At 36.7% G+C, this 22,706-nt stretch overlaps 3 protein-coding genes across 3 annotated transcripts; all 3 read right to left on the minus strand.

The window, feature by feature from the left end:
* Positions 1-5,404, minus strand: LOC137734279 (glutathione S-transferase zeta class-like). Its single transcript, XM_068473571.1, has 10 exons — positions 5,326-5,404; positions 4,976-5,143; positions 3,979-4,035; positions 3,651-3,736; positions 3,458-3,537; positions 2,822-2,867; positions 2,626-2,701; positions 1,844-1,922; positions 1,495-1,555; positions 1-12 (listed from the first exon to the last, which is right to left on the minus strand). Exons 1-10 carry the CDS (start codon positions 5,402-5,404, stop codon positions 1-3), a joined length of 744 nt encoding a protein of 247 aa, XP_068329672.1.
* Positions 5,405-5,804: 400 nt separating this feature from the next.
* Positions 5,805-11,022, minus strand: LOC137735089 (ATP-dependent DNA helicase 2 subunit KU80). Its single transcript, XM_068474462.1, has 12 exons — positions 10,892-11,022; positions 10,491-10,583; positions 10,356-10,407; positions 10,071-10,202; positions 9,199-9,602; positions 8,273-8,559; positions 7,961-8,156; positions 7,653-7,859; positions 7,166-7,333; positions 6,783-7,079; positions 6,152-6,282; positions 5,805-6,021 (listed from the first exon to the last, which is right to left on the minus strand). Exons 1-12 carry the CDS (start codon positions 10,904-10,906, stop codon positions 5,949-5,951), a joined length of 2,055 nt encoding a protein of 684 aa, XP_068330563.1. The 5' UTR covers positions 10,907-11,022; the 3' UTR covers positions 5,805-5,948.
* Positions 11,023-19,616: 8,594 nt separating this feature from the next.
* LOC137733715 (proteasome subunit beta type-1-like) lies at positions 19,617-22,298 on the minus strand. The gene is made up of 7 exons (XM_068472876.1): positions 22,138-22,298; positions 21,936-22,043; positions 20,706-20,787; positions 20,400-20,529; positions 20,177-20,319; positions 19,952-20,038; positions 19,617-19,865 (listed from the first exon to the last, which is right to left on the minus strand). The coding sequence occupies exons 1-7, from the start codon at positions 22,182-22,184 to the stop codon at positions 19,791-19,793; spliced, it is 672 nt and encodes a 223-aa protein (XP_068328977.1). The 5' UTR covers positions 22,185-22,298; the 3' UTR covers positions 19,617-19,790.
* Between the last annotated feature and the right edge of the window lie 408 nt (positions 22,299-22,706).

Here is a 22,706-nt window from a genome sequence, read left to right on the forward strand (position 1 = left end):
TTATAATTGCCTCTGCAACACAAAATACAGATTTAACTTACAAATCACAATGTCCAGTTCATGTTCATAGTAATGTATCTAAGCTCAAAAGTAAACCAAGATGTCTACTCTCACTCATATAGCCCAAAATTTATATCAAAAATACTAAACATTCTTAACAGTAGGCTGTTAACTTAAAATTATTCATAATTGTATGAATAGCATAGTTATGATCCAATCAACAGCTTCATCATATTCATAGAAGTGATCACCAAATCTTTTGGATAACAAAAGTTTAACCTCACATACAACTTATCTATGCATTTTAAAGTATTGAACTTAAGAATCTTTTCTGTTACATCGCATAATTAACTCAAAAGTCACAACATACTTATTTTGCACTTTGTAATTATGTGAACCAATATAGCAAAACCAAACCAATTTGCTCCCACTTATCGAGGCCATACTTAACACAACCAAGTTAAGAAAAATATGTGGTATAGCAACTATATTAACTAAAAAATCATTCCAATACAATGAATGACGAATCAGAATCCATATGGAAACCAAATTCTTTTCCTTTTGAATGCTAACCGACATATAGGATCCTTCTCATTACTTAAACAAATTAAGTAACACAAATAATTCAACCAAATGAATTATAATGGCCGGCCTAACTCTTAGCCTTATGCTTACATTCAAACATATGATTCTCCCACTTAAGCATAAGCAGAATGTACTACACAACCAATAAAGAAACCAGAGATATGAACCAATTGGTTCCCAATTCCTCACCAATTGCATAATCTCAATTTAGTCATATACACCTAAACCATTATGCAAACTACCTATGTATCAAAAGATAGTCACAATCCATTCGGAAAAACTTATCTCACATAAACGCAAAATCACCAATTTCAACGACGATCAAAATCAGAATAGCAAGCACAATATTTTTGCATTCAATTTGATCCTGACTAGTTCAATATCCATTGAGCAAGATCAACCAAATTTTGATAATGTCTGGATATATATCACAACAACATGTCTTGATTAAAACGAGATAATCAAGACCACTATATCTTCTAGAGAACTCAAAGTTCATCTTCCTCCCTATTTGTGATTTCAACCAAAACATAATAGCAGAAGCATGCATCATAAATGAAATCACAAATATACATATACAATAAGCATGCATCTTAAACTCCATAATTTTCACAATATAAGAAGCACAGGTTTTCTTATGAATTCAAAATTAAATCAATATGCATTCGGCAATGTCAATATGTGTTGGACCCAAATAAGTATAATGTTGGCTGATACTGAAGAAAGTGATACGAAACGATTCTTTTAGAGGGGGGAAATAACTATAGAAACAGTTAAGAGTTGCCCCAAAAGTTGTGTTTCTAACAGATATATACGCACATATACAACGAACAAAGAGCGGAGTGAAACTACTGGTACTCAAATGTACAAAATATAAAGCTGGCAAATAAATAAGTGGAAAGATTTTACCATGTTAATATTAAACCTTGTGGTAGCTACAACTATCTGTGGGGCTAAGAACACGTCAGCCTGCAATTAAACCCCGTTAATTGGTTAGTTATACTCTAAAGAGGTCAGATGGGTGATAAAACGAGTTCCATTGGGCGACAAAACGATTTTGTGAAGAGAAAAAAAAAAAGGAAAAGAAAGCTCTATTCCATGTGCATAGACATCCAAGCATCGTGGAGATATCAAATTGACACTATTGATGTCATCCAACAAAGTCTTGGGTTAGAAGCAGTTTGCTGGCTCAGATTTGTTCAAACTAAAAGAATTAAGATAAGATTGCAGTTAAAGAAATGTAAATAAGAATCACTGAGTGTTCAGATTAGAGACCATATACACGTCATCTCCTGTGGCGTATCTGCTATCAAAATCCTTCAGCAACGCCTCGAGGGCTACATATGAGAAAAGAAGTAACGAGTGTGAGCATCAATAACTAGCAATCTTTGGTAGTTGCACCCAACGGGCTATTAATGAAGGAAGTTGGAGTCCCACAAAAACTAATTAGAAATATGGGGAGTAGCACAACTCCTTATAAGCACATGCAACCATAATTCCCCGATGTGGATTTGACTCTCAACAATTAGGATACATTTACATGTATATATAAAGCTTTAATACGGAGCAAAAAACAGAACGACTTAACAGTTCCAGACATAAATGCAGCCTAGCAAGTTCATCCATGCAAGTCCTGCAACTAATAAAGTCATGCGGAATTCAAATCTAGTGATCCATTTTACACTCGACCGACATGATAATAAGCAATTTTTCATGTCAATCCATTGATCTCTCTTTAAGTCCATAATTTTCAGTTTGATATATGCACATAGAAAGCATAATAACAGATGAACCGTCAATCTGCAATTGCCCATTCATAGCAGTTGCTATTATATATCACTCTTACAAATTACAGGAATTTAGGAATACAAGTATAAGCCTTCTCATGCAGAGACCGCAGAAAAGTATATATGAAATACATTACAATAACAAGGCTACAACATAACAACCACACCCAACGGTGAAAGGTTCTCCTAATAAGCATCCACAATGCAGAGAGTTTATTCTTAAAAAACTGAACATGAACATGCAGATACTCACCGAAGAAACCTTTCTCTATATTCGATTGAGCCCAAGACTGGGATTCTTCAGGATCAAACTTCTCCGTGAGATACTTCTACAGAAACAAATGGTACATGATAAGTACATATTAAAACAAAAAAAAGGTTAAGTGCATAGGTATGAATGTAGAGCAAAATTTCGTTCTTCAAATATGATCTAAAGAAACAAAAAGTACCAGCACTGACGGCAAGTGAAGAGGCTGCATACTAGAGCTGATAATGCTTGCGGCCTGCGACAATATTCACTAATTGAAATCAGAAAAGAACAATAAGTCCATGACGAAGTCAATTTTTTAACTTCAACAAAAACTTCACCTCTCTCATCATTTGAACAAGATACACGACTAACCTCAGTTCACTTCGAACAAAAAACAAAAGGATAAGGTTTTGTAACACTTTGAGATACTTTTTTTCTGAGCCCACTCATGCTAGTTCACTTATGTGGTCCAATATCTCAGTGGATAGAGTGTTGGGTTTCCACCCCTAAGTTCCAAGTTCAAAACTCACCTCTCCCCTAAATTATTGTAATAGTTTCAAACTCTCTCCTCTCTCCTTAATGATAATAATTATAAATAAAAAAATAAAATAAAGATATGCTAGTCCACTCATGAGCTACCTGATTAGCGTTCTGAAAGCCTCCCAAGGGCATATAAAATTAGAATATTCTTCAGCATATGTTGTTATTTCTTCAAATCCTGAATCTACAACTTAGATTTGTGCACGGTGTAAAGAACAACTACCATTATAAACTAGGCTAGTCAACTTCAGGTGCAGAAATTATTTAAATTGGATGTGGACTTCACATTTAGTACAAACGTTCCTGGAGCTTAAGAGCTTTTAGCCGAGGATCAGCTGGCAATAACAGTCTCTGAGGATATTTGTCCCCTAAATACTAATCGAGCACCACAAGAACACATTGTACCCAAATAACAGAACAATTAGAGGCACAAGTAAACCTTTAAAAACTGGAAACAGATGATGCATTTCCCAACAAACTACACTAACCAGCAATATTGCAAAGGAGTCTGAAACCACTGTATCCCCATCGACCAACACCGGAACAAAATGAAGATGATTCAAACACTTGAATTCTGCAACTCAATCATTAAAAATAGGCTTAATTTATTGAACCTTGGAAACATAGGCAGCATTTTTAAAGGGGTTATATCTGGCATGTTACATTGCCTGGCTGTGAATTTGTACCGCACATTCGATAAGTATCCAGTACCCACCAAAGTAAGGATTTATAGTAACAATTTGACAACATTAACGTGCCGGATTGTTTGGCAAGAGAATGTGGCTTGTAATGAGCATAATATCGCTTCAAACTCACCTGGAATGAACTGCTCTCCAGCTGGTAGGTTCACCGGTTTGTACTCGCACGGGAGTCCTACATATTCAATTGAACTAACAAGAAGTCAAAACCAAGTAAAATCCAACTCTACATAAATTGCACCAAACATTTGGTAATTGATTCATGAATGTTGTTTTACCGCAGTGGCGGAAAGCAATCATACCTATGCAACTTGTTACGGGTTCAATACCCACGGATTCCTCTCCAGCCTACAACTAACTATCTATAGCGCTACCAAAAAAAAAATTGAATTATTAATTCAACCAAAATTTTACACAAAATTGAAATCAAGTGACATTTTTTTTGAATAAACGATAATATCAACGCTAAGAGTTGGGATGGGGGGTGAGCTAAGCCTTACAATAGATTTGCCATAATAATATGGTAACTTCGCCTTTGGTGAGAATTGAACCTAAGACCTTTCATTTACAAGTGAAGAAGAATATCACTAAATCGTAATACTAAGTGGCGAAATCGAGTGACATTTAAATTCGAATGAATCATGAAACATTCAGGAGCAAAAAAAAAAAAATGCAAAAATTACACTAAAATCTTTTCTTAAAAAAATGCAAAGATGACGGCAAGGAAAAGAGTGGTTATAAATTCAGGTCCTACGGCTGAGCCTGATAAATTTTAGGACTTGAGTGTTTAATTTCTAGTTTAGTTTTGAAATATGAAGGAGAGAAGGGAAAAAACTTGATGCTTTCTTCAAGAGAAACTTTTGCAAATATTGATGATTGCGGCTGCTCTGATCATTGCACAGCATATAGCCAACATTCCCCTACATTCCTTTAGGCACTGAATCCAATCTTAACCATACATAGTAGGTCATCAATACGTCTCTAATACAAGGACATACGAGACCTACAAAAGTAAATGGATCCAGACCTTACACTTGTCATATAAGACAATACAATGACAGCCAAGGAAATTTGAAGACAACTTAACTATCAACAGAGCCACCACATATAGCAACTCGGTAATCCTGCAGATCGATCATGAGAAGCTCCTCCGGTCGAACTCGGATTTGGTGACGTTCTGCTGACCTTGATCTCGTCCGAGTAACCGGAGATTCGATCATCTGGCGGCTCTGAATCTTGGACTGCTTGCTCTATGTGAACGTTTATACGAATGCATGCATGTTCTGCATGTTAATAGAATTATTAATAAATATATAAATCAATTAATAAAATCTGATTAATTTGTCAGAAAGATTCAATGTTCATCAACTTACGATTTTACGAAGGATTTTTTTTTATACAAGATATAGTTTACATTAAATTACGGTAAGAGAGATTCGAACTTTTGTACGTTAATGGAAATTACCAAAATCAATGTAGCCTTTAGAAAGAGTCAATGCCATTGAGAAGAAGAAGAATATGGCGGCAATTTTTACGAAAGCCATGAATTCGATGATGAAAAACTTAAAAAATCTGGACTGAGCGAAAGAAGGGTAGATGAAGGATAGTTAAACAAAGTTGTGTGTGTGTATAGGTGAAGGATGTGAGTCTCTAGCCTATAGAGTTTTCTCCATGACTATAAGGGAAACAAAACTCAAACTTTCCTACAAATTTAGGCGAAAGAAACGATTCTCTAAGGTTGAAATTTTCTTGAAGTTCCAATTTTCCCTTCTTTAAAGAAAAGAGGAAAGTTATGATTAATGAGTTGCGATTCCATTGGGTTTATAAATTAAAGAAGGAAAATGATTTTCACTCTTTTTATTTATAATCTTCAAATTCAATAAATTAGAAGAGAATCAAGGAACAAAAATAAACAAGATATGCAGAACAAGAAAAGGGTATGAAACTTAATAGGCAGCCAAACTTTGTATTGCAAGTTATTTTACAGATCAATCCCTTTGTCTTAAACAAAATTAGGGATTTAGGGTTTATGTTCATTTATGTATTTCTTATCAAATATCTCAAATACAGCACAAGACACCAATTACATCACTCAATCATTGCTTCCAATTTTGGCTCTGATTTGACCAGAAAACTTTTAGCTTCGTCATCCGTAACTTCACTATTTTGTGAAACATGTAGAAACAAAGATCAAATTAGTGGCTGCCAAAGTAACGAAAACGATACAAAAACTGTTAATGACTTGAAACCATGCACTGCGAAGAACTGGAAAGAGCATAGGAATTTGTAACCTGTCTATAGCTTCTCTCTTGGAAATCAACGTGAGCTCCTTGGATGCAAGAAATCCACAGAAACTGCCAAGGGCTTTCTCCTCGCAGAATTTACATAGATTGCGCAGGAAATCGTTGAACTCTTTTGGTTCCTGCAGAGGACAGACTTTCGGAAGTTAAATATGCAATTGTTAGGTAAAAACCACAGTTGTCAAACCTGTAAAACAAAACTAACTAGACAATTGGCGTAAATTTGAAACAACATTAGTTTCAATTGGCCTTTAAACATAAAGTGAAAGAACTCTGCAAAGGTTTGCCCCTATGTACTGACATCCATTGTGAAATATGTGTCTGACTAGTGACTCCTTGAGCATTAGGAGCCATTCCTCCTTACAAGCTGAGGTGGGGTAAATCACAATTTAACATGTCTTCCTTTACATTTCTTTATAATTTACCATTCTACTCAGAAGTAGACATGCACCAATCTGTCACTCGTTATTGTCAATAAGACAGGTATGAAGAGATGTAACCACGTACTATTTTCTTTTAGGGGAAGAGGAAAGTCCCCTTCCACAAGATAAAGGTTAAGAGGGAAATCATGGCAGCACAAATAAGACGAGCTCCACTTTGTATGAGAGAGAAAGGGGCATACCTGCTCTAGGATACAACCCTTGCGGAGGACAATTAAACATTCCAGTGCCTTTGAATAATTATCCCCTTCATAAGAGTCCTCTACTAAGTCGTGTATTTTGTTTTTCATATCTTTAATTGCTTTACCAACCCATTTTGGGCTATCTCTACGACTGATCATAGCTTCAAAATCCTGGACAGGAGTAGCGTCCCCAATTTTCTCAACCTTATTAGGTCCATCGGTAATGCTAAGATGATCCTCTACCTCCTTTGACCCAGATGGTTTATCTCGCAAAAATCGCCTACTTGATTTCTTCAGCTGCAAACCAGTTACACATAAAACTTGATTTCTGTGGTAGGATTGCCAAAAATATATAAACTGACTGGATGATAATGAGTAATGACCTTTGGGTTCTCTTTGAGCTCAAAACGGCTATGAAAGACATCAATAATAGACTTGTTTTGAGAAACAAGCTCTTTATCAGGTTCAGTAATCGTCCTAAGAGTTTCATCAAGTGGAGGTACAACTGCATCTGGTTGCCTTGACTTCAACTCAAGGTGACGATAAAAGCGCTGAAAAAAAAGGACAAAATCTGCAATGGTTTTCATCTGAAAAACCATAAGGTATAACAAGGGAAATAACACCAGGAAGCCCGAAATCAGTGTGAAGAAGAGTCATGCAAGGGACTAATCAAGCAAAATAGTAGTCATGACTCTATTGGTCATAGTTTCCAGCCGTTGTGGCCGGTGCTCGTTTGCGTGCGCTTGACACATTATCATCTTTAAACAATTTCTCTTTTAGAAATAATACTGTATAGCCCCTAAAGCTCTTCAAAAATTTCCACAAAGGGAAAGGAGCACCTGAAATAGACAAAATTGCATTACGAAGTACCTCAAGGACAGGATTTGGGGTTAAGCTAGGCAGCAGAGCCTCCTCTTTGCCAGGTGGTGCAAGGTCAAGCATCTTGACAAGGTCATCTGCAGCCTCTTGCTGTTGTTCACTTGGTTGCCACGATTCTGGGAAGTTACTGAAAGATGGGAATTGAAACTCCCTAACATCCTCAGCAAAAGGGAGTACATTGAAGTAAAATGAATCAGGCTGCCCATAAATACAATTAACCATTCAGAATTACTGGGAAACCATGAAACGAAAAGGTATTTTAAGCAGTCTGAAAATGGATACTGAGACTTGAGACTCACGATATTGTCATTGTCCGAGACATTAGGTGTTAAGACCCCCACAACAACATTTCCTTGTCCTTGTCTCCAAACACAGCGCAGAATTGCCACCTTATTCATATCTTTCATAGCTCTTGCTAGGGCAGAAACAGCAAGAATGGCCCTTCTATTACCCGGCTCAGGGATGAAAATATTGACATCTTTCATGTAATAATGTCTTTGATTTATGTTTATGCATAGGGCAGGAACCCCAAAAAAATGGAAAAGAAAATATCAAAAATATTGTCATTTCAATTGATATTCAAGGACAAATTAAAACAGATAAAAATTTACCGCATTATATTTTTAGCATCAGAAAATCCCAGAAGTTTCACACTCTTTTCTGGCTTGAACTTTACAGCATCCCATTCAGCAGATGATATGGGAATAACTTGAGGGCCATAACGATAACCTTTAATCCTCTGGTCAGGAGGCACAACTTTACTAGGATCTTCAACACTTTTATACTCAAAGTCCACCTTGACTTCATGTGTAGCAAATCTATCTGTTGGAGGCGCTTTCTCAGAATATTTCTTCAGAGTGGGAAACTTCTCTTCCGATGTTTTCTTGTAAACCCATACCTGTTTACCATTAAATGTGTAAACAATACACATAAAAAAATTCTCAAACATATTATAATTTCTTGGAAAAATAAATTCTAAACTTATAATACACCATCCCTCCGGTCTATATGATATTAATTGAAAACCAACATACAAGAAATATATAATCGGATAACTTAAGACACGCAAGAATCAACATCAAGCTTTAAGATGAGAACAGTTACAATTGTATGTTCATTCAATTCTGTCATCCAGAACATATACTCAAAAAGTACCCATAGTCCCAATGTAACATGTGAAATGAGTCGCTGAAGCTCAACATTCAAATTTTGGTGCTGTCATTTTCATGTGCAATACAGGGTACCCAAGCACAGGCTTACGAGTACCAGCTAGTAGATTGACTCTCATGCCAATGGAACATAACATGCTCCACCACCAGAAACTAGGCCCTTGTGTAGATCAACATATAGGCCTACTTAGGTCTGACTGTTCTGCTGTAGACAGTGGTTCAACAATCCACTTCTAACTCATGCAATTACTTAGGTGTGAAGGTCACAAAACATCATTGGCATGCACAATAGCAGTGTGACAATAATTCTGCACAATGGGATAAAAAGGCTTCATTGAATTACTTTGATAAAACATAAAAGCTCTCACCTTAATCTTCATTTTGGGGCTAAGCTCAAGATCACCCCTGAATATTGTAACTGGAGATATCTTTCGAGTTCTAAGAGCACCTAGCAATGAAGTTGGACTCTCAACATGTACCAACTTTGCACATGTTTTCTTTGAAAATATACCCAATAGATTATCATTCTCATCCATTATGTTTTTATCAGCTTCCCCAGTAAGCTTTCCTCTCACAACTATACTTTCCATTCTCATACCATGTTTACTCATGTGACCGGCAATGGTGGTGACTTGTTCTTCTTTAGTACCCTCTTGCGGAAATTTAGTAGGAAATTGTGCATTTGTAAGCAGACAAAGGCGTTTCTTTCCTTTGTATGTTTCTCCATATTTCTTGATCAGCATATCCAACCCAACAATTATGGCATCAAGAACTATCCAGAAAGTCAAGGCACCAGGGACGTGAAAATGATCACATAATTAAGCACTTCCAAACTTTCCATCTCTCAGTAGGCCATTATACAGATTATGCAGTTATACTAAAAGGCATCTCCCTTTAGATTCGAATGAAAATGACAAGAAATTCATCAAACTAAAGAGAGAATGTATCCTGAAAATGTATGCTTTCTGACGGAATATAATTAGTGTGCGAGTATGTAAAAAGTTCTTCACCAAAACTCTTATCGAAAAAATTCAACTAGAGAAAAGAAATTGCAAATGGAAGGAACGTGAAAAAAAGATTATGAGAAAATTATAAATCTTTTAAATCAAAGCAGGACAAAAGTAAGAATGGGAAATTTTTCAGCAGAAGGTTCAGGCCAAGAAGAAATTGCAGCTACTAAAGTTTTCACGCACTAAGGATATTTCCAACAACCAAAAAAAACTAGAAGTTAAAAGGATACAATCACCCGCATGAGTTCCTCGTGGGAGTTGTTGTAGAGTTTCAACAAGATGCCCATCAACAACTTTGATATTTTGTAAAACCACTACATGCTCGTATCCACCCACTTCCGTTGTCAGTTCGTTTTCAGTGTCTGTGAGATGAAACAGCACCACTAATAAGTAATAGTACTAGAATAGTTACTGTAAAAGCTAAATTTAGAGCCAAATAACAACTAGAGATCACAGAAAAATTAAGCACAATGATGTAATTGCTGCAACTAATTATTTGAAAGCTAAAAGGGTACCTTCGGTTCCGAACAATACAACTCCTACTTCATCATATTTATTGTAAATCAACTGCCAAATACAGAAAATTCGATCAGCTTTGTAACAGCAGCATTACTCTAAATTTCTAAAACCAATTAAAATTAACCATTTACCTTCTTCTCTATTAGCATAGAGCAAACTTTTTCAATCTCCGGAAGAGCTTTGTGCATCGACGGGCTAACATCAATCAACAAAACCATAGCATCCTATCCCCAAATACATAAAAATAAAAACTGTTAGATTAAAATCTGACAAAAATTACCCAAATTTAAGCATCCTCAAAACCCTAATCCATATGCAGAAAATAACAACTTGGGTATCATATGAAACTGGAAAATTGAGGGTTTTTTCCGAGTTTTGGAGTATAAAAAAGGGACCAAATCAAATGGAACCCCAAGAAGAAGAAAAACGAAACGAAAAATGGAATGAGAGATTTGGAGAGTGGAAACAAAGCCAGTAGCTTTTTAGTTGGACAATTTTTCAGAACGAAGAAGAATTGAGGAGGTTTTGTTACCTTGTTTCTAGCCATTGGAGGGGGATTTTGGTAAAGCTTGTCGCAGAAGTCGGGTTTTTTTTTCAAATGGTAGAGGTGGTGTCTTTCTTCTTCCCGCTTTGGGTTTATAAAATGGCCAATTTACTCGATCGTCCCACAAATAATATGTTTATTATAATCAAACCCTTACTCTTTCGCGATCAACTAGGGCTGTCTACATTTTGTACTCTCTAGATTTGCGGTGATTTTCAAAATCGGTCATCAAATTCTATTTTCTCACGTTGTACCATTCTAAAATTGTATTAATTTACATTTTTTTATCTTTTTGAACCTCTAAAAGCATCTACAAATGTAGAGTCAAAAAGTTCACATTAGCAATAACAATAAAAAAGATAATATTTGTGTTTTTCAACCGAAATGTCAATTTTTATACGACATGATGTGGATTGACATCAAAAAGGGTTACTGTCAAATTTGACAGCCACTTCAAATTTATTTTTAGTGATTAATAAATGTTTTTCATCATTTTTTTTAACATTTTTTGTTTTTAAAATACTTATTACAATTATGAATGGTAAATAATGTATAATAAATAATAGTTTAAATTTCACATATCGAGTGAAGAATAAAATTTAAAGAAAAAATTAACGTGCCACATAAGCCTTCATATCTAAATTTTATATTTCAAACACCTCCTTGGAAATGGTCCAATCATTTTTTTTTTTAAACAATCAATATTATCTAGGGAACTTTAACGAAAAGCTCCTGGTACTGTTCACTTTAACGAAAAACTACATTTTTACATTAAAAAGTCAATCCTGGTACTATGCACTTTACCCTTTATTTTTGTCCTTATCGTTAAAACTCAAAGTTTTCTTTTCAAGCTTTTTTTATTAGTTATCCTTATTATCTAACTAAGAGAGAGCGGTTGGGCTTAGTCTCTCAATGGGCTAAGAATAATGTGGTTCAAATTCGCCTTTGACACCTCATTTGGAGATGATCCAATCATCTATTAAATTGATAAGTTTTTTGCCAATGTAGTGCAAGTGTGGCTTACACGTTACCACGTGCATAAGGGTCCCAAGCTCACGAAGTTATCAATTTATTGAATATTATACAATCAATCATACCAAGGGTAGAGATTGATAGAATTTCAGTACCTTAAGATGCAATATGATAATACTGAAAATTCATGACCCATATTAAAAATCACATCAAACATGAAGAGTGTAAAATGTAGTTAACCCTATCAATTACAAGGATTTTTATCCTTGGATCAAAATTTAAGAGTTGTCTCTAAAATGTAAAATACATTATTTGAATCGAATTTAACCAACTAGTCTTTGATCTAGTGATATTTATTTATATTTTGTTGAATGAGCAAGGAAGATATATAACAATGATGAGTTTGGTACTTAATTGTAGGGAGGCATGGTCTGAATTAAATTGGTTTTACGTCAAAAACTGCAATCAAGACCAAAATGGTCAAAGAAGCTCTAGTGCATCAGTACATACTGTTTTCAAGGACTACAATCTTGCGTCCTTGTCTGATTCATTCTCACAGTTCATCATGAATTGAAGCATGAAAAAGACATACAACACTCCCAGTGAGCTACTAAACATGTTTGTTTGCTAAGGATAAAAAAAAAAAAATAATGAAAAAAAAAAGACTAAGGCTTCGTTTGGTATACATAATTAGATTGGAATAGAACGGAAACCATTTTTAAGGTATGTTGCAAGAACAAACTAGAAATTGAGACCAACTTAAGGATAGGAAAATGATTACTCAAAAAACTCATCCCTTCCACTCCTCTCAAAAAATGAGAGAATTAGAAGGAGAAATTATCTTATTCTAATTAAAAGCGAAGACTTGTCATTCTTATCTACCTTCAATATGTCTTGAATTTAGAACGTGATTTACAATCCAATCTTTTATACTAAATGAGCCCTAAGGAAACATGTTTGCATTACATGAAAGAAGAACATTACAAGAGAAACTGCAAGACTTACCTTACATCTCTCAAGGAAATACTTGAAAGTGCAAGTTTGTTCTTAATCAAATTTAAAAGTTAAATATTCTGCTTACGTAACATATTTGAAAGTACCAAGTCTGCAATTGCTTGCTCACAATGGGTAGTAGAAAGCAAAAGTGAAAAATTCCTATAGAGATGCGCCATGTGATGTTGAGACCCAAAAGCTAATATGACTTGTATTAGTGATTGACTTAATCACTATTAGTGGGTTAATTAAGTAATAAGTTACTATTTTCATTAATTTGTTAAGAAGGCCATCTGGCAGTTAATGGTTACTTGAGTTGTATAAGGGGTTGCTCACACTAAGGGGGTGGCCAACGGTCATTTTGAATTAAAAATATTATTACAAAAAAAAAAAATCCTTGAAGCTCAGCTTCTTTTCCACCATAGCCATTCCTCCATTGTTGCTACTGGTAGGTTTTGAGATAAAGATTTGGTAGTTAAATCCTAACATTGGTATTAGCCAATCGATCCTGGTTTCCCTCTTGCATGCCCCAACACACCAACAATTCCTAACTCTCTGCCATGAATGCTCGTATGAGCCCTATTGAAGCCCTTATTTCCAAATTGCCTCAAACCATTCAGACAACCATTTCAGCTAACAATGCTTCCTTCTTGGCATCTTGGGATCTCCGACTTCAATCTTTTCTTGAACAATTTCGTCACAAGCAGTATTTTTTCGGTGATGGCGACCAAACTTCAAATCTAGTCGTGCAACCACTAAATCCCATTGCCCTACCACACATCCTCACTAATGATACTGACTATCACAACCTAGAAACGCCGCGCCATGCTCGCCGTGATCATTACAATGGTGGTGGTTTCACTCCTCACCCTCAATGGTAGCAGAGGCTAGATTTCCTTCGCTTCAACGAAGGGGATGATTCATTAGCGTGGATCTATAAGGCTAAACAATATTTCTCATACTACTCCAGTCTTGAGCATTAGAAGGTGGTCACTATTTCCTTCCATTTTGACAATGAAGCCTTACAATGGTTCCGTTGGCGAAATTGCTTGCAGACTACCCCTTCTTGGCCAGAGTTTACACGGGCATTTTGCCAAGAATTTGGCCCTACTAAATTTAAGGATAGTATAGAGGCCCTTTTCAAACTTCTCAATCAGTTATTCTAAATGACTCCATTATTTTCATAAGCTTGCTACTAGATATGGTGATGTTGGTCCAGTTATGTTGAAAAGTTGTTTTCTAGGCGGTTTAAAACGAGAATTGAAATACGATGTTAAACTGTTAAGACCTACTACTGTGCATGAGGCCATATCCATTACTCTTCAATTAGATGCTAAATTGAATGATTTGAAGCCTCTTAATGGTAAGCATGTAGCCTTCCACAAACCACAGCTCCAATTATTGCCTCAGTTAGCTGCACCTAGGCCTAAAGTCCTTCCTTACAAGAAGCTCACACCTGAAAAGGTTAAGAGAAAGAAAGAACGGGGAGAGTGTTGGTTTTGTGAAGATAAATGGGTTCGAGGTCACAAATATCCACATAAACAGCTCCTTATGCTTGACATAGTGCAGGAAGATGTAAGTGAGAAAAATGAGCAACTTGATCCAGACCTTGAATTATTATAGATGGAGTAGTAAGGAATCACCTTGTGAGAATCTTGCTAGACTCTAGAGTGATCAACAATTTGAAGAGATAATAGCTAATGGAGGTAAAATCAAGGGCAGTTGTTGTCACAATGAGGTACCCTTGTCACTTAAGGGCTATGATTATGTTACTGATGTGTTCTCTATACCCTTGGGAGGGTGTGACATTTTATTAGGAGTTGAATGCCTATCAACTGTGAGTCCAATGCTTGGGGACTTCCAATTGCTTGCCTTGGAGTTAAAGAAAGGGTCCAATTTATATAAACTACATCACAGTGCTCCTCCTAAACCTCTGGTAAAGAATAAGTTTTACAACAGCTTGATAAGGAAATTTCTGATTCCAATTTGGGTATGATGTTGTACTCATTACCTGAATGTAATATGGAAGCCTCTAATCTAACCAACCATTAGTTATCAGAATTGCAAACAATATTGCGCAAGTTTGAAGACATTTTTTCTGATCTTACTACCTTGCTTCCATCTCAAATTCATGATCATCACATACCATTGCTCCCTGGTTCAAAACCACCTAATATCAGGCCTTATCACTATGGGCCTTTGTAGAAATCTAAGATTGAGAAAGCAGTTCAAGACTTGCCTCAAGCTGGATTTATAAGACTAAGCCACATTCCCTTTTCATTTCTAGTCGTCTTGATTAAAAAGAAAGATAGGTACTTGGAGGATGTGTATAGACTATAGAGAGCTAAATGTTATTACTGTGAAAGACAGATGCTCTATTCCACGTATTGATGACTTGCTTAATGAGTTGTTTGGAGCACGTTATTTCATTAAGTTGGATTTGAGGTCAGGACATCACCAAATCAGGATGCATCCCAGTGACATTGAGAAGACTCTATTCAGAACACATAAGGGCCATTATGATTTCTTATTGATGCCCTTTGGATTCATTAATGCCCCTGTAACCTTCCAGAATCTTATGAATGATCTCTTCAGGCCATTTCTCAAGAATTTCATTTTGGTGTTCTTTGATGACATCTTGGTGTATAGCAAGACTTAGATGGATCACTTGGAGCATTTGAAGCAGACATTTGTAGTGTTAAAGGAGAATCAATTGTTTGTCAAAAAACAAAAATGCTCCTTGGGTCAAAGTAAAGTGGAGTATTTAGGCCACATTTTATTTAGGGAAAGGGTTGCAACTGACCCATCTAACTTGCAAGTTATACTGTATTGGCATATTCCAAATAATGTGAAACAATTGAGGGGTTTCCTTGGGTTAATTGGGTATTACAAAAAATTTGTACTTGATTATGGAAATATTTGCCAACCATTATACAATCTCACTAAGAAGGATGGCTTTGAATGGTCTCCAATAGCTATTAAGGGTTTTGAAAAGCTCAAGCAAATCATGGCTTCACCACAGGTTTTAGCGTTTCCAGACTTCTCTAAGGTGTTTGAATTAGAATGTGATGCTTCTGGAAATGGTATAGGTACAGTTTTGTAGCAACAAGGAAGATCTGTGGCTTTTACAAGTCAAGCCTTGGGTCCTAGAAACCAAGCACTCTACTTATGAGAGAGAACTCATTGCTATAGTTCATGCCATTAAGAAATGGAAAAATTACTTACAAGGCAGACATTTTATGATCAAAACTGACCACCATAGCCTCAAGTTCTTCTTCCATAATAGGGCCAATACACCATTCCAACAGAAATGGTCTCCAAGTTACTAGGATTCGACTATGAGATCCAAAGGGAGAGACAATGGGGGTAGCTGATGTTTTTTCAAGAGTTTCTGGTTCCAACTGCATGCCTGAAATACCATTGGAAATGTCTTTATCCCAGGTTGAATATAAGGCTATTACTTATCCCTATTTTGGGTGGCTTGATGAGTTAAGAAGAGAAATGGAAAAGGATGATTGGATTCAAAATAAAATGCAAGAGGTGATTTCTTCTCAAGCAAGCAACAAACACAAACACAGTGCAAGTTCTCAGTTGTCAAAGTTCCATATTGATAATAGATTTTTGAAACGTAAGGGTAGAATTGTGCTTATTCCTTCCACTACCTGGAAACTGAAGGTATTAGAAGAACACCATGCTACTCCCACTACTGGCATCAAGGGGTGCTCAAAATTTATCAAAGAGCGAAAAGAAGCTTTTATCGCCCTGGTATGAAACTTGATATCAAGAAATTTGTGTCTGAATGTGTTATCTGTCAACAAAACAAGTATGAGACTATAGCTCCACTTCAACCTCTCCTAATTCCTTAACAAATATGGACCATTGTTAGTATGGACTTTATTGTGGGTTTACCAAATAGCAAGGACAAAACAGTGATCATGGTGGTGATTAACAAGCTTTCTAAGTTTGCTCACTTTGTTGCCTTGTCTCATCCTTATAATGCAACTAGTGTGGCACAACTATTTGTTAACCATGTGTTTAAACTTCATGGAATGCCTACTAATATAGTCAGTGATTGAGACCCAGTGTTTCTCACTTTGTTTTGGAAAGAGTTCTTCAAATTGCAAGGTTCTAAGTTAAGCATGAACTCTGGATATCATCCCCAGAGTGATGGACAAACTGAGGTTCTAAACAGGTGCCTTGAAACTTACCTGCGACGTTTTACATGTTATCAACTTAAGAAATGGGTCAATTAGCTCTCTTGGGCTGAATGGAGTTTTAATACCTCCTATCATACATCAGCTAAACTCACTCCCTTTGAAATTGTCTATGGCATTCCTCCTCCTCTAATTGTTACATATGAGTTAGGCATAACTAAGTTAGAGGTGGTCGAGCAAGCTTTATTGAAGAGAGACAAAATATTGGCAGTCCTAAAATCTAACTTGGAGTGGGCACAAAACAGGATGAAATCTCAGGTTAACAAGCATCAAACTAAAAGAGAGTTCTCAACGCTGGTTTGGTATTGTTGTGCTTTGAAAAAAAAAACTGTTTCTGCTGTGCTGTGAGAATAAGGAGCTGTGAAATAAAGCAGCAGAGTGTTTGGTAAACTTTTTTGTAAAAGTGCTTTTAAAAAAAAAAAAAAAAATTCAGTATTATAGTGTCTGATAAACTTTTATGTAAAACAGATGTGAAAAAAGCTGGGTTTTGCAGCTTTGTGTTTTTGACTTTTTTTCACCCAAAATTGTGAAAAAAAGATGAAGCTCAATTTTTACAAAACATAAAAAAGCCGGTTTTGATAGCCACTTTTTTCAGAATCACCTCAGTACCAAACTAGGGCTCAGTGGGGTATATGGTTTATCTGAGGCTAATTCCTTACCAACTTTAGTCTTTGAATTCACATGTTTTCCATAAACTACATCCACGATTCTATGGTCCATTTGAGGTGTTGGAGACGATTGGAAAGGTGGCATACAAATTGCGACTACCAACAGGCACCAAGATCCATCCAGTCTTTCATGTCAGCTGTTTGAAGAAGAAATTGGGTTTACAAATCATTCTCATTGCTACTTTGCCTGAGCAAGTTTTAGATTACTCCCATATCAAGGTTTCAAGGGAAGTATTGCATCGCAGGATGTACAAGAAGGGAGATGTTGCGGGAGTGCAGGTGTTGGTGCACTGGGAAGGGCTTACTCCAGATGACTCTACATGGGAGGATTATGATGACTTCACTGTCAAGTTTCCAGATTTTGTCTTTTAACCTTGAGGACAAGGTGGTTTTTGAAGCGAGGGGTAATGATATGACTTGTATTAGTGATTTACTTAATCATTATTAGTGGGTTAATTAAGTAATTAGTTACTATTTTCAGTAATTAGTTAAGAAGGCCACCTGGCAGTTAACGGTTGTTTGAGTTGTATAAAGGCTTGCTCACGCTAAGTGTGTGGCCAACGGTCATTTTGAATTAAAAATATTATTACAAAAAAATATCCTTGATGCTCAGCTTCTCTTCCACCGTAGCCATTCCTCCGTTGTTGCTACTTGCAGGTTTTGAGATAAGGATTTGGTGGTTGAATCCTAACAAAAGCCTACAGCAATGCACACGGTCCAAACCAGAAGTCGGGCTGAAGAACCATCTAATTAAGAGAGAGAGAGAGAGAGAATTGACAGTGATAGGAGGAACCATCTTCAACTTGAGCTACATAGTTCAATCTTATCTATTTCCCCAGTTGAAGTTTTGGATCATGCAGTTTAAATTAATTTGTGTGTAATTTATTTGGGTTTGATGAGTGGGTGCAGTTGTAAAAAGCCTAAATACCTTGAAGGAGACCTTTAACTTACGGAGAAAAATATTACTAAATCATAGTATCAAATGTCTGACCAATTACAGGAACTAGAATGGGGGTAGGAAAAAGCCGATCAGCAGAGAAGCTGCTTTGGAGGTACTTCTCCAAGTGGTAAAAGCACTTCAAACATGTTTGCCAAGGATGCCAGCTTAAATCAGCAAAACTCAATTCTGAGAACACATTTTGCAGATTAAGTCAACCAAGCCGGACAAGTTCACGCCCGTGGATTATGGACAAGAGAGACGACTATGTTCTAGTGGAATACCAAAAGTGCCATTGTAGGGGTAGGTGTACCCCATAACCCGGAACTTAGAACAAAAACCCTCGATGCCATGATTGAAAAAACGAGTGTCGTAACATTATTGGCGTGTGCGGGTGAATGATTAATGTGGGATTTAGTATGGAACTCGCATTCGTTAACGACTACCAATCACCCAATCATCCAGACAAACGTGAGCATGAATGCGAGTGATTGATATCAATGTGGGATGGTGAAGACTGCCGAATTAGACGAGTGAGACTGCAAAATGGTAGCACATTGATATCCGAATGTTCGTGCAGCTTGTGGATGGTGCTGAGTTTTGGATTGCGCCGGGAAAAGACTCGATAGTGGAGTATCGATCCGCATCCCGGTTGGGGAGTTTCGATTTCAACTTCAAGAGAGAGAATCAAGGTGAGCACTGCAAACAATCTCAGTATTGCTGCTTCTACCTATGCATTCACAAAAACAACCTTCATTTGAACTGGCTTTTATGACAGGAATTGAGGCAATGGTTCGAGATGAAAGGATGGGCGTCGAAGGACAGCTTTCGAGAGCCCGATGCCAGTATATAATAAGATCGTACACAATCAAACATTCGATCAACGATCATGCAGATAGATCAACGGTGAAGCCCTCAGAAATGCAGACAAATCAACATGGAATCTGAAATTTTCAGATTAGGCAACTGCAATCACGTCACGATTTTTGTTGAATACTGAAACAGAAATATTCTAAACACCCAAAAAAGAGACATTCTAGTCTTCGTGTCTAAATACAACAAACAGTGAAGCATATGAATTTCCAATTCCTTATGGGCACGCATCAGTCCTTCCTCAGCTCCATATACTCGTACCGGGTGCCATCCGCATTCAGGACAACAATCTCCAAGCTGTCACCCTGTATGACATCCACGACACAGTAAAATACTTGGTTCCATGAGCTTAATATAAAATGGACGGATATTTAAAAGACCGGAAACCTACAGTGTAAATATCTCTTTCGGTTGCAGATGCAAAACAAGTTTTGACCAAGTCGATTGCTTCTGCTTCAGACAGCGGTGTGACAGCATCCTGCAGTCATAAATTGTTCTACAATTTATTAAACAGTTTAATAACAATCAAATATGCAGAGTCATAACTTGTGGGACAGATTAATAACAAACAAATAACCAATAGTACGATGGAAACTAGTAATCAAAATCAACAAACCTGAGCAGGCAATAGGAGTGGGCTAGGAGACTTCAATTGGTTGTCCAGGAAAGGAATGATAAGTGTAGAACCAGAACCTTGGGAGCTATACCCAACCCTCTCGTAGGAACCAACAGCATCGTATGTGAAGACACAACCCTTACCTGCAAATTATTAACGAAAATGCATTGTTAGCCAGAAAAGTCTCAACTAGCAGCCAAAGGTTTTAGACTCTAATATTTACCTTCGCTATCTAAACCACCCAAAACATTAAAAGCGTAGTAGGGGAAGAAACGCTTGTAGTAAAGGGTGTTGGAAAGCAATTGAGCCATTGCAGGGCAGCTCATTTGTTTGTTATGTTGATGCTGATAAGTCTGGGAAACAAGGAAACAAAGGATGTATCATCAGTTCTTGACATAACTCAATGTTTATTTCATGCCCACATAAATAGATATAGCCTACACATGGTCAAAAACATCCAACACCATCTGTTTCAACCAAAAAGAGTCCAGGAAAAACAAGGTATTGCAATAAGATTTTGAAGCCTCACCAAGTGCTTAGCTGCCAAATGCTTTTGCAAAGCTTTCACATCAGCTTGGAAACCCGAAGATGCCAATACAGCTTTGTCCGCTCTGCAAGTTTAAAAGACAAAACAATAAGACTTTACGCATCATCTAGTAAATGTGAACAGAAACCACATTTCAATCTACATAAATGAGTATTGACATTACGGCAAGATGACTACTAAGAGCTAATTTACTCTTCTATCTTCATATGATAGCCACTCTCCTGCTCTTCTATCTTCACCTTTGCTTCCCTCAGTGAGCTCCCACACCTTATAACTGAGAATTTTTCTGGTATATCTGGAAGTTTTGTCATAAAAACTAGGAAAGGGAATCTTCCCTTTAGACCAGGGTTCTTGAAAATCTGGCCTGACAATAGGCTAGGCACTCAATCCTAGAATCTTCATTTCATCCTCATTTGTTTTCACCTTAATTTCGTACTTTCATGCTTCACTAAGCACTAAGAACATGGGCCCGTACTGAGCTACTGCCTTGACCTAGGATTCTTTTCCTCATATCGGGTTGAATATAGAAGCTTCACTTCATAAATCAATTTCTTTTCAGCATAATTTCATGTTTTTTTTTATCCTTCAATAAGACCTTTTTGGTGCTTATTATCTCAGATATTTTATCATCTGCCACACTTTTTACATATTTCAGGAAGTGGGTCAAGCATAAGAACAGAAGCTATCACAAAACTGATTAGCAGTAAAACTGCAAGCATTTTGAACTTTCAACAAACACACTGTTATAATGGCCACACTTCCAAGGCTATGAGCTAACTAAAGAGATAATTTTTGCTACCACTAAACTCTTAAGTGGTAAGCATTACCATCGTATTAACTACGGTTGGATGAATGTGACTTACCCTATGCCCTACACAAATCTCAAAACTCATACATATCAACAGTAGTCACTAGTCAATACAATAGTAACGGTGAGTAAAAATGCCCCCCTAACTATGTACAGAAACATAAAAAACACAAACCCAAGTTGTAATCAAAATTAAACCTAACCATAAGCAAAATAAAATCAGATAAAACCCCAAAAACGCCAACAAAAAATCCTAAAAAGCAGTAAAATCAGATAAAATTATACGCAGCAGAAGCCTGCTTTCAAAAGTCTAAGACTTTCGACTGTCCGAAATCAAGTGCATAAATATAAACATTTAAGAGAAAAAAAAATACGAAAGAAATTTGTATAAAGGCGTAGCGTACAATTTGCAGATTTTGGAGTAGTCGCGGGTGAGAATACTGTAACCAGTCGACATCCGAGTATCGGCAGCAATCACACAGTAGTTGGCTCCGGCGATCGCAACGCAGGATCTGCAATCAGCACGAAAACACTAAAATTCCCCAAAAAGCAAATAAGCGGAAAAACGATGACAACAGTTGTCGTAGGGAAGGAGAGAATACATACCCGCCATTGTTGTCGTAGGGGGACCAGTTAGCGTGCTGCTTGGTCATGGTGATCGGTCTGGTTGAGAGAGAGAGTGAGATTGAGAGAGGACAGACAGAGCAAGATTAGGGCTTGGAGCTAAGTGGAGGATGAGCTCTCTGGGTACAACACTTCGCTTTTCTTCGTTCAGATCTCTCGGTGTCGTTTGCTTCAAGAAATAAATCAAGTAGACGGTGTCGTTTTGGTTAGTGGGGGGACTAGGACTAACGAGCAAGGCCCACGTGGTTCTAATTACCTAAATTACGTTTTGAACCCACTACTTAATGTAAAGTTTTTATTTTGACTGATCGACTTTTGCATATAACGAGTTTCATACTAAATTAATTCTTTGTATGGTTTATTTAAGAGTATATTTGGAAGTGTTTTTAAAATGATTAAAAAAACATGCAAGTGAATATTGAAAAAAAAAAAAAAACACTTAAAAAAACATGTTTATGTTGTAGCCTATTTTATCTAACAAGAAAAAGAGGGTCAGCGACAAGGGTAGAGAGAGGAGAGATGTGTTTGTAGAATCCAATATTTTAAAAGGC

The sequence above is a fragment of the Pyrus communis genome, chromosome 5 (assembly GCF_963583255.1).
Source record: "Pyrus communis chromosome 5, drPyrComm1.1, whole genome shotgun sequence".
In the NCBI taxonomy this organism is placed as follows: Eukaryota; Viridiplantae; Streptophyta; class Magnoliopsida; order Rosales; family Rosaceae; genus Pyrus; species Pyrus communis.